The sequence below is a fragment of the Coregonus lavaretus genome (assembly GCF_964263955.1).
Source record: "Coregonus lavaretus genome assembly, contig: HAP1_SCAFFOLD_1774, whole genome shotgun sequence".
NCBI lineage: Eukaryota > Metazoa > Chordata > Actinopteri > Salmoniformes > Salmonidae > Coregonus > Coregonus lavaretus.
This window is the reverse complement of record NW_028167149.1, coordinates 82,501-95,457: the sequence shown is the minus strand read 5'-3', so window position 1 is coordinate 95,457 and position 12,957 is coordinate 82,501. Positions and strand designations below refer to the sequence as shown.

The following is a 12,957-nucleotide window of genomic DNA, read 5'->3' as shown; positions in this document are numbered from 1 at the left end:
TGGTGGCTGACTAAATACTTTTTTTCCCCACTGTATTTCCCTGAGATTACACAGATCCACAAAGAATTCGAAAACAAACCCAATTTTGATAAACTCCCTTATCTACTGGGTGAAATACCATAGTGTGCCATCACAGCAGCAAGATTTGTGACCTGTTGCCACAAGAACAGGGCAACCAGTGAAGAACAAACACCATTGTAAATACAACCCATATTTATGTTTATTTATTTTTCCATTTGTACTTTAACTATTTGCACATTGTTACGACACTGTATATATACATAATATTACATTTGAGATGTCTTTATTCTTTTGGAACTTCTGAATGTAATGTTGACTGTTAATATTTTTGTTTACTATCTACTTCACTTGCTTTGGCAACGTTAACATACGTTTCCCATGCCAATAAAGCCCCTTAAATTAACATTGAATTGAATAGAGAAGAAAGCAGATTGAAAGACAGACATTGGACCTACTTTGGATGGATGGCATCATGACATGACACGAGGAGCTTATCAGAGAGCATTATGGGCCAGTGGAAGCCCTCACTCCACTCCTTCCACCAAGGTTGGGGTCAATTCGAAGGCAGTAAATTCAGGAAATAAACTGATATTTCAATTCATCAATTGAAAAAAAAAATCATATATTTTCAGTGAATTCTCAATAAAAAGGAAAAGTAGAAGCTATTTATTTCAAATCACTTCCTGAATTGACTGCCTTCAATTCAAATTGACCCCAACCCTGCCCTCTACTCAATCTTAATGCACCGTTGTCAGTGACTATATTGTTTCTACCACCCTCTTTAGACGACTTTACTTCTTATCGCTCCCAAAACCCCTGCCTGGCTTTCCAAGCATGAGTATAGCTACAGCTATGATGAAATAACATATTCAAGAAACATGAGATTTTTTTTTTTTTTTTATGCGTGACTGGATGTGAAAACATATAACATCACATCAAAAGGGTGGTTTGGGTTGTAGGGGGAGGAGACGGAGGAGACAGACCTTTGTGAAAGAGAGAAGAAGTTAAAAGAGGTGGAGGCAGAGTGAGTGTTCAGTTAAATGGGGAGTCCTGGGGGAGAAAGAGATGAAGAGAGGATGTTTGATCTGGTGCCCGCAGTGAGGGGAGGGGAGGCGTACTTGCACACACCCACCACTAGGGGGATGGGGGTTACCTACCATGGTTACCCACTGGGCACACACTGATTGAATTTTAATCTTGTTTCCAAGTCATTTCAATGAAATTACGTTGAACCAACGTAGAATAGATGTTGGACTGATGTCTGTGCCCAGTGGGTAGTTAGATTTTCTCTTATCAACTCCATTTTGTCCTGCACACGAGTTTTGGGAAATGCTGCCCTAAGAAGAGGAAGTCATTGTGCATATGGAATGGAAGACAGGATGTAAGAAAGGAATGACACAGGAGTGTGTCTGTCTTCATGTCTTTAGTGTGAATAAGGCCACCATTTTGTGCTGAGCATGGGGGCATAGTTACCGTGTCAAGCATGTCTTTGGTGTGAGCGGCAGAGATACAGAATCGCGCTCTCGACTCGATGATGGGTGTGGCTGGAAAGCCCACCACCACCACCCCGATGTTCCTTTTCAGCATCTCTCTACCAAATGCCCTGAGAGAGAGAGGGAGTGAGAGAGAGAGAGAGGGCGAGAGAGAGCGGGCGAGAGAGAGGGAGAGAGGGAGAAAGAGAGAGCATGATGTGGAGAAAAATAAAGAGAGAGAAAGCGAGAGAGAGAGAGAGAGAGGGAGAGAAATATGGAGGGAGAGAGATTGAATTGATAGGGAGCGAGAGGGGAAAGACAGAGAGAGAGAGAGAGTGGGAGAGAGAGGGAGGGGGGGAGAGAGTAAGACAGGGAGGAGAGAGAACGAGAAGGGGAGGGAGAGAGAGAGCAAAATATGGAGGGTGAGAGAGATAGGGAGGGGGGGAGAGAGAGAGAGAGAGAGAGAGAGAGAGAGAGAGAGAGAGAGAGAGAGAGAGAGAGAGAGAGAGAGAGAGAGAGAGAGAGAGAGAGAGAGAGAGAGGGAAGAGAGAGGAAGAGTAGTGAACATGGAATAGTTTTAAGATGGTCATACCAAGGATCATATGGAATAGTTTTAAGATGGTCATACCAAGGATCATATGGAATAGTTTTAAGATGGTCATACCAAGGATCATATGGAATCGTTTTAAGATGGTCATAACAAGGATCATATGGAATAGTTTTAAGATGGTCATACCAAGGATCATATGGAATCGTTTTAAGATGGTCATACCAAGGATCATATGGAATAGTTTTAAGGTGGTCATACCAAGGATCATATGGAATAGTTTTAAGATGGTAATTCCAAGGATCATATGGAATAATTTTAAGATGGTCATACCAAAGATCATATGGAATAGTTTTAAGATGGTCATAACAAGGATCATATGGAATAGTTTTAAGATGGTCATACCAAGGATCATATGGAATAGTTTTAAGATGGTAATTCCAAGGATCATATGGAATAGTTTTAAGATGGTCATACCAAGGATCATATAGAATAGTTTTAAGATGGTCATACCAAGGATCATATGGAATAGTTTTAAGATGGTCATACCAAGGATCATATGGAATAGTTTTAAGATGGTCATACCAAGGATCATATGGAATAGTTTTAAGATGGTCATACCAAGGATCATATGGAATAGATTTAAGATGGTCATACCAAGGATCATATGGAATAGTTTAAAGATGGTCATACCAAGGATCATATGGAATAGTTTAAATATGGTCATACCAAGGATCATATGGAATAGTTTTAAGATGGTCATACCAAGGATCATATGGAATAGTTTTAAGATGGTCATACCAAGGATCATATGGAATAGTTTTAAGATGGTCATATCAAGGATAATATGCATTCGTTTTAAGATGGTCATACCAAGGATCATATGGAATAGTTTTAAGATAGTCATTCCAAGGATCATATGGAATAGTTTTACGATGGTCATACCAAGGATCAGATGGAATAGTTTTAAGATGGTCATACCAAGGATCATATGGAATAGTTTTAAGATGGTCATACCAAGGATCATATGGAATAGTTTTAAGATGGTCATACCAAGGATCATATGGAATAGTTTTAAGATGGTAATTCCAAGGATCATATGGAATAGTTTTAAGATGGTCATACCGAGGATCATATGGAATAGTTTTAAGATGGTCATACCAAGGATCATATGGAATAGTTTTAAGATGGTCATACCAAGGATCATATGGAATAGTTTTAAGATGGTAATTCCAAGGATCATATGGAATAGTTTTAAGATGGTCATACCAAGGATCATATGGAATAGTTTTAAGATGGTCATACCAAGGATCATATGGAATAGTTTTAAGATGGTCATACCAAGGATCATATGGAATAGTTTTAAGATGGTCATACCAAGGATCATATGGAATAGATTTAAGATGGTCATACCAAGGATCATATGGAATATTTTAAAGATGGTCATACCAAGGATCATATGGAATAGTTTAAAGATGGTCATTTACATTTAAATTTACATCATTTAGCAGACGCTCTTATCCAGAGCGACTTACAAATGAGTGCATTCAACTTATGATAGCCAGTGGGACAACCACTTTTTCTTCTTTTTTTTTTTGATGGGGGGGTGGGGGAGGGGGGGGTAGAAGGATTACTTTTATACTATCCCAGGTATTCCTTAAAGAGGTAGGGTTTCAAGTGTTTCCGGAAGGTGGTCAGTGACTCCGCTGTCCTGGCGTCGTGAGGGAGCTTGTTCCACCATTGGGGTGCCAGAGCAGCGAACAGTTTTGACTGGGCTGAGCGGGAACTGTGCTTCCGTAGAGGTAGGGGAGCTAGCAGGCCAGAGGTGGATGAACGTAGTGCCCTCGTTTGGGTGTAGGGACTGATCAGAGCCTGAAGGTAAGGAGGTGCCGTTCCCCTCACACCTCCGTAGGCAAGCACCATGGTCTTGTAGTAGATGCGAGCTTCAACTGGAAGCCAGTGGAGTGTGCGGAGGAGCGGGGTGACATGAGAGAACTTGGGAGGTTGAACACCAGACGGGCTGCAGCGTTCTGGATAAGTTGTAGGGGTTTAATGGCACAGGCAGGAAGCCCAGCCAACAGCGAGTTGCAGTAATCCAGACGGGAGATGACAAGTGCCTGGATTAGGACCTGTGCTGCTTTCTGTGTAAGGTAGGGTCTTACTCTTCGAATGTTGTAGAGCATGAACCTGCAGGATCGGGTCACCGCTTTGATGTTAGTGGAGAACGACTGTTGTCCAGGGTCACGCCAATGTTCTTTGCACTCTGGGAGGAGGACACAATGGAGTTGTCAACTGTGATGGCAAGATCATGGAGCGGGCAGTCCTTCCCCGGGAGGAAGAGCAGCTCCGTCTTGCCGAGGTTCAGCTTGAGGTGGTGATCCGACATCCACACTGATATGTCTGCCAGACATGCAGAGATGCGATTCGCCACCTGGTTATCAGAAGGGGGAAAGGAGAAAATTAATTGTGTGTCGTCTGCGTAGCAATGATAGGAGAGACCATGTGAGGATATTTTTTTTTTTTTTTTTTTTTCATGTGAGGATATGACAGTGCCAAGTGACTTGATATATAGAGAGAATAGGAGAGGGCCTAGAACTGAGCCCTGGGGGACACCAGTGGTGAGAGCACGTGGTGCGGAGACAGATTCTCGCCATGCCACCTGGTAGGAGCGACCTGTCAGGTAGGACGCAATCCAACAGTGAGCAGCGCTGGAGATGCCCAACTCGGAGAGGGTGGAGAGGAGGATCTGATGGTTCACAGTATCAAAGGCAGCAGATAGGTCTAGAAGGATAAGAGCAGAGGAGAGAGAGTTAGCTTTAGCAGTGCGGAGAGCCTCCGTGACACAGAGAAAAGCAGTCTCAGTTGAAAGACCAGTCTTGAAACCTGACTGGTTTGTATCAAGAAGGTCATTATGAGAGAGATAGCAGGAGAGTTGGCTAGAGACGGCACGCTCAAGAGTTTTGGAGAGAAAAGAAAGAAGAGATACTGGTCTGTAGTTGTTGACATCGGAGGGATCGAGTGTAGGTTTTTTGAGGAGGGGTGCAAACTCTCGCTCTCTTGAAGACGGAAGGGACATGGCCAGCAGTCAAGGATGAGTTGATGAGCGAGGTGAGGTAAGGGAGAAGGTCTCCGGAAATGGTCTGGAGAAGAGAGGAGGGGATAGGGTCAAGCGGGCAGGTTGTTGGGCGGCCGGCCGTCACAAGTCGCAAGATTTCATCTGGAGAGAGAGGGGAGAAAGAAGTCAAAGCATAGGGTAGGGCAGTGTGAGCAGGATCAGCGGTGTCATTTGACTTAATAAATGAGGATCGGATGTCGTCAACCTTCTTTTCAAAATGGTTGACGAAGTCATCCACAGAGAGGGAGGAGGGAGGGGGAGGAGGAGAATTCAGCAGGGAGGAGAAGGTGGCAAAGTGCTTCCTAGGGTTAGAGGCAAAGACTTGAAATTTAGAGTGGACCAAGGATCATATGGAATAGTTTTAAGATGGTCATCCCAAGGATCATATGGAATAGTTTTAAGGTGGTCATACCAAGGATCATATGGAATAGTTTAAAGATGGTCATTCCAAGGATCATCTGGAATATTTTTAAGATGGTCATTCCAAGGATCATATGGAATAGTTTTAAGATGGCCATACCAAGGATCATATGGAATAGTTTTAAGATGGTCATACCAAGGATCATTTAGCTATTTGACTTAGAATTTGAGGACCCTTGTAAGTATAAAAAAAGGATTTGATGAAACACTGATTTTGGCCTCACTGCTATTAGCCCATAGAAACATATTGAATAACATATTCATGCATGGCAAAACAGCTAGTCAAAAAATAAATCAAAAGGAAGTTTGTTTTGAAGTGTCTGTCCTATTTAAGAAAGCTCAGGAAATTATTATATATATGTTTTATTATGCTAATTATACTGAACAAAAATATAAACACAACATGTAAAGTGTTGGTCCCATGTTTTATGAACAGAAATAAAAGATCCCAGAACGTTGTTTTAGAGAATTTGGCAGTATCTTCCAACCGGCCTCACAACCGCAGGCCACGTGTAACCATGCCAGCCAAGGACCTCCACATCTGGGTTCTTCACCTGCGGGATCATCTGAGAACAGCCACCCGGACAGCTGATGAAACTGAGGAGTATTTATGTCTGTAATAAAGCCCTTTTGTGGGGAAAAACGTATTCTGATTGGCTGGGTCTGGCTCCCCAGTGGGGTGGGCCTTTGCCCTCCCAGGCCCACACATGGCTGTGCTCCTGCCCAGTCATGTGAAATCCATAGATTAGAGCCTAATTCATTTATTTCAATTGACTGATTTTCTTATATGAATTGTAACTCAGTAAAATTGTTGCATGTTGCGTTTATATTTTTGTTCAGTATAGATTTCTGTGGCTCGCGGACATCGACTCCAGGGTTTCACAGATGGAACTATGGATGCCAGGGCTTACTCACCCTATCTAGGAGGGCATGCAGGTCATCATGGGTACTCACCCTATCTAGGAGGGCATGCAGGTCATCATGGGAACTCACCCTATCTAGGAGGGCATGCAGGTCATCATGGGTACTCACCCTATCTAGGAGGGCATGCAGGTCATAATGGGTATTCACCCTATCTTGGAGGGTATGCAGGTCATCATGGGTACTCACCCTATCTAGGAGGGCATGCAGGTCATAATGGGTACTCACCCTATCTAGGAGGGCATGCAGGTCATCATGGGTATTCACCCTATCTTGGAGGGTATGCAGGTCATCATGGGAACTCACCCTATCTTGGAGGGTATGCAGGTCATCATGGGAACTCACCCTATCTTGGAGGGTATGCAGGTCATCATGGGAACTCACCCTATCTTGGAGGGTATGCAAGTCATAATGGGTACTCACCCTATCTTGGAGGGTATGCAGGTCATCATGGGTACTCACCCTATCTTGGAGGGTATGCAAGTCATAATGGGTACTCACCCTATCTTGGAGGGTATGCAGGTCATCATGGGAACTCACCCTATCTTGGAGGGTATGCAGGTCATCATGGGAACTCACCCTATCTTGGAGGGTATGCAAGTCATAATGGGTACTCACCCTATCTTGGAGGGTATGCAGGTCATCATGGGTACTCACCCTATCTTGGAGGGTATGCAAGTCATAATGGGTACTCACCCTACCTTGGAGGGTATGCAAGTCATAATGGGTACTCACCCTATCTTGGAGGGTATGCAAGTCATAATGGGTACTCACCCTATCTTGGAGGGTATGCAAGTCATCATGGGAACTCACCCTATCTAGGAGGGTATGCAGGTCATAATGGTTACTCACCCTATCTAGGAGGGTATGCAGGTCATAATGGGTACTCACCCTATCTTGGAGGGCATGTAGAGCATCATGGGAACTACGGGCGAGTTGTTGTTGCCGTAGATGATAAAGCCCATCTCTGTCAGTCGCCGACGGAAATACACCGTGTTCTCAGCCAACTGCTGCACGCGATCACGACCTGGAGAGACACACATACACACACACACACACACACACACACACACACACACACACACACACACACACACACTTCAATTCAGTTTTCAAATTATAATTCAATTGAAGAATTGAAAAATGAGTAGCTAAAGCCTGAACCTAATTAAAGTTGGTTAAACCTCTTTCAAGTTTACACATTAACACAGACAGGGAGCTGAAATTTAAGCTGTCTGTCTGTCTGTCTGAATGTTAGGATCTAGCTGTAGAATTTAGCTACAGCCAGATCCTCATGCCCCAGCCAGATCCCCATCTATATATTCCACACTAACAGCATGGGGATACACAGCAGTGTGTGTGTGAAAGAGAGAGAGAGAGAGAGGAGGAGAAGAGAGAGAGAGAGAGAGAGAGAGAGAGAGAGAGAGAGAGAGAGAGAGAGAGAGGAGAGGAGGGAGAGGGAGAGGGAGAGGGAGAGGGAGAGGGAGAGGGAGAGGGAGAGGGAGAGGGAGAGGGAGAGGGAGAGAGAGAGAGAGAGAGAGAGAGAGAGAGAGAGAGAGAGAGGTAGTATGTCTGTGTAAGAGTATATGTGTGCTTTAAGGGCTGAAAGCATAATGAGCTAATTGATACATTACAACTGGCATCATACACTGTGGTACAATCATCTTCAGCAGTCAAGGGAGGTCAACACACTGACTGACGAACTAACTACATAAGCTCCTCTCCTCTGATGACCTTGTGTTCGGTTTAGAGCAGGATTCTGCCTGTTCCTTATTGGCTAAGAGGTGGACCGAACAGTTCTGAATGGCCAACCCTAAGGCCTCGGTTCCACTTGTCAAACATTCCACGCATGCTAAGGATTCTGTATCAGGAATTTGGTCTTCGCTGACAATTTCAACCCACCCTTCCCCTCTCCCAGCTGCCCCTCCAAACAAAGAAATAAGGCTCTCGCAGGGCGCTGTGCTTTTGACAGAATACCCCTGCTGTGGTGTGGTGGTGCCACACACACACACACACACACACACACACACACACACACACACACACACACACACACACACACACACACAGTCAACAGCCTTCAAGTCACTTTGCGGTGGCACATTCCAGCCTGGGCTGCCAGACTGAACAAAACACCAGAACACAACATCCTAATTAAGAGCCACACAGAGTGACCCACTCTCTCTCTCTCACACACACACACACACACACACACACACACAGAGCAAGATTGGTTAATGGAATGCTGCCGTTTTACTGAAACAGGAGTAAACAATAAAGCAGCAATAACTGGAGAGAGACAAAGAGGAGGAGAAGGAGGAAGAGGAGGAGGAGGAGAAGAAGGGGGAGGAGGAGGAGGAGGAGGAGGAAGAGGAGGAGGAGGAGGAGGAGGAGGAGGAGGAGGAGAGGAGAGGAGGAGGAGGAGGAGGAGAAGAAGGGGGAGGAGGAGGAGGAGGAGGAGGAGGAGAAAGAGGAAGAGGAGGAGGAAGAGGAGGAGAAAGAGGAGGAGAAAAGAGAGGAGTGGGCGAATGTGACAGGGGCTCATTGGACTCCACGTCAGTGTGTATGTGTGGTGTGTTGTATAAGCTATGTGATGAGCCCTGGTGAAAGTTGACTTGACTGGCTGTGTAAGGGGAGGAGCTTGGCCCTCTCAGCCAATAACGGATAGAGCAGACTGCACAAGTAATAATAATAATAATAATATGCCATTTAGCAGACGCTTTTATCCAAAGCGACTTACAGTCATGCGTGCATACATTATCTTTTTGTGTATGGGTGGTCCCGGGGATCGAACCCACTACCTTGGCGTTACAAGCGCCATGCTATACCAGCTGAGCTACAGAGGACCACAAGTCACGACCAGGTCACTACTCTGACACACCTCAGCCCTGGATTACACGACCAGGTCACTACTCTGACACACCTCAGCCCTGGATTACACGACCAGGTCACTACTCTGACACACCTCAGCCCTGGATTACACGACCAGGTCACTACTCTGACACACCTCAGCCCTGGATTACACGACCAGGTCACTACTCTGACACACAGCCCTGGATTACACGACCAGGTCACTACCCTGACACACAGCCCTGGATTACACGACCAGGTCACTACTCTGACACACCTCAGCCCTGGATTACACGACCAGGTCACTACTCTTGACACACACCCCTGGATTACACGACCAGGTCACTACTCTGACACACAGCCCTGGATTACACGACCAGGTCACTACTCTGACACACCTCAGCCCTGGATTACACGACCAGGTCACTACTCTGACACACAGCCCTGGATTACACGACCAGGTCACTACTCTGACACACCTCAGCCCTGGATTACACGACCAGGTCACTACTCTGACACACCTCAGCCCTGGATTACACGACCAGGTCACTACTCTGACACACCTCAGCCCTGGATTACACGACCAGGTCACTACTCTGACACACCTCAGCCCTGGATTACACAACCAGGTCACTACTCTGACACACCTCAGCCCTGGATTACACGACCAGGTCACTACTCTGACACACCTCAGCCCTGGATTACACGACCAGGTCACTACTCTGACACACCTCAGCCCTGGATTACACGACCAGGTCACTACTCTGACACACCTCAGCCCTGGATTACACGACCAGGTCACTACTCTTGACACACACCCCTGGATTACACGACCAGGTCACTACTCTGACACACCTCAGCCCCAGTATGAAAAATGTATGCACTCACCAACTGTAAGTCGCTCTGGATAAGAGCGTCTGCTAAATAACTAAAATGTAAAATGTTTACACTCTCTCTCTCTCTCTCTCTTTCTTTCTTTCTATAATGCCTGCTACATTACATTATTAGTGGGTTTTATGGTTATGGAAGGCGTATATTTCACCTAGGTATCATTCACAAGCCCTGAATTTATTAGATTATTCCTGACTGTTTGAAATGAATTGTAATTGACCTTTAATTGTACAACAAAGCATAGAAAAACATAAAAACATGTACATATATAGATTTTTAGGCCATATAACCCAGCCCTAGTCCTGACCCACATGCTGAGACTTCCCAACTTCCCAAACTACCCGGGAAAGCCGGAGGGCATTCCCAAATAGAGTTTTCCCTGTGGGAAACAGGGATCATTCCCAAGACCTCCTCCTGGGCTCCTCCGGGGAGATTTATCCTTTCAACATGTTTCTAGGGTTACAGTATGTTAATCATCCTGTGACAGAGCTTTGTAAACCCACTCTGAAGAATAACACATATATTACTCAACTTCATCTTGCACTTTCAGTTTAAATCTCATTCACCTGTGAAACTTGGATCCATCACAGCAGCTTTATACATCTTTAAAGTATTGCCTGCCTGTATATACAGTATATCTGGGTGTGATGGCTGGCTGGCGGGACGGCTGGTGCTTTGCAGTGACGGCTCCACCTCTGCTCCATGTACTGATGAGGACCTGACCTGGTAACACTAACCGAGACTCTTGTCTCTCTTTCAGTTAGAATCGTATCCACCTGTCTATAGGTCTCAGTAGCATCATAGGGCTATGAGGAAGACTGGCTGGTGTAGACCAGGCCCTGGGTCGTCTTCATTAGACTGGCTGGTGTAGACCAGGCCCTGGGTCGTCTTCATTAGACTGGCTGGTGTAGACCAGGCCCTGGGTCGTCTTCATTAGACTGGCTGGTGTAGACCAGGCCCTGGGTCGTCTTCATTAGACTGGCTGGCTATAGACCAGGCCCTGGGTCGTCTTCATTAGACTGGCTATAGACCAGGCCCTGGGTCGTCTTCATTAGACTGGCTGGCTATAGACCAGGCCCTGGGTCGTCTTCATTAGACTGGCTGGCTATAGACCAGGCCCTGGGTCGTCTTCATTAGACTGGCTGGCTGTAGACCAGGCCCTGGGTCGTCTTCATTAGACTGGCTGGTGTAGACCAGGCCCTGGGTCGTCTTCATTAGACTGGCTGGCTGTAGACCAGGCCCTGGGTCGTCTTCATTAGACTGGCTGGCTGTAGTCCAGGCCCTGGGTCGTCTTCATTAGACTGGCTGGCTATAGACCAGGCCCTGGGTCGTCTTCATTAGACTGGCTGGCTGTAGTCCAGGCCCTGGGTCGTCTTTATTAGACTGGCTGGCTGTAGTCCAGGCCCTGGGTCGTCATCATTAGACTGGCTGGCTATAGACCAGGCCCTGGGTCGTCTTCATTAGACTGGCTGGCTGTAGTCCAGGCCCTGGGTCGTCTTCATTAGACTGGCTGGCTGTAGTCCAGGCCCTGGGTCGTCTTCATTAGACTGGCTGGCTGTAGTCCAGGCCCTGGGTCGTCTTCATTAGACTGGCTGGCTGTAGTCCAGGCCCTGGGTCGTCTTCATTAGACTGGCTGGTGTAGACCAGGCCCTGGGTCGTCTTCATTAGACTGGCTGGCTGTAGTCCAGGCCCTGGGTCGTCTTCATTAGACTGGCTGGCTATAGACCAGGCCCTGGGTCGTCTTCATTAGACTGGCTGGTGTAGACCAGGCCCTGGGTCGTCTTCATTAGACTGGCTGGCTATAGACCAGGCCCTGGGTCGTCTTCATTAGACTGGCTGGCTATAGACCAGGCCCTGGGTCGTCTTCATTAGACTGGCTGGCTGTAGTCCAGGCCCTGGGTCGTCTTCATTAGACTGGCTGGCTATAGACCAGGCCCTGGGTCGTCTTCATTAGACTGGCTGGCTGTAGTCCAGGCCCTGGGTCGTCTTTATTAGACTGGCTGGCTGTAGTCCAGGCCCTGGGTCGTCTTCATTAGACTGGCTGGCTGTAGTCCAGGCCCTGGGTCGTCTTCATTAGACTGGCTGGCTGTAGTCCAGGCCCTGGGTCGTCTTCATTAGACTGGCTGGCTGTAGTCCAGGCCCTGGGTCGTCTTCATTAGACTGGCTGGCTGTAGACCAGGCCCTGGGTCGTCTTCATTAGACTGGCTGGCTGTAGTCCAGGCCCTGGGTCGTCTTCATTAGACTGGCTGGCTATAGACCAGGCCCTGGGTCGTCTTCATTAGACTGGCTGGTGTAGACCAGGCCCTGGGTCGTCTTCATTAGACTGGCTGGCTATAGACCAGGCCCTGGGTCGTCTTCATTAGACTGGCTGGCTATAGACCAGGCCCTGGGTCGTCTTCATTAGACTGGCTGGCTGTAGTCCAGGCCCTGGGTCGTCTTCATTAGACTGGCTGGCTATAGACCAGGCCCTGGGTCGTCTTCATTAGACTGGCTGGCTGTAGTCCAGGCCCTGGGTCGTCTTTATTAGACTGGCTGGCTGTAGTCCAGGCCCTGGGTCGTCTTCATTAGACTGGCTGGCTATAGACCAGGCCCTGGGTCGTCTTCATTAGACTGGCTGGTGTAGACCAGGCCCTGGGTCGTCTTCATTAGACTGGCTGGCTGTAGTCCAGGCCCTGGGTCGTCTTCATTAGACTGGCTGGCTATAGACCAGGCCCTGGGTC

At 47.0% G+C, this 12,957-nt stretch overlaps 1 protein-coding gene across 1 annotated transcript in view; it reads right to left on the bottom strand.

Annotated features, from left to right (window-relative positions):
• Nucleotides 1-1,494: 1,494 nt before the first annotated feature.
• LOC311113842 (serine palmitoyltransferase 2-like) overlaps nucleotides 1,495-12,957 on the bottom strand; it is a gene marked incomplete at its 3' end in the record, with an annotated part of 63,540 nt that continues 52,077 nt past the window's right edge. The window contains exons 10-11 of the mRNA XM_084189135.1: nucleotides 7,388-7,523; nucleotides 1,495-1,624 (exon numbers count right to left, since the gene is read on the bottom strand). Coding sequence (XP_084045261.1) covers nucleotides 1,495-1,624; nucleotides 7,388-7,523 — 266 coding nt within the window. The remainder of the gene's footprint in view (nucleotides 1,625-7,387; nucleotides 7,524-12,957) is intronic.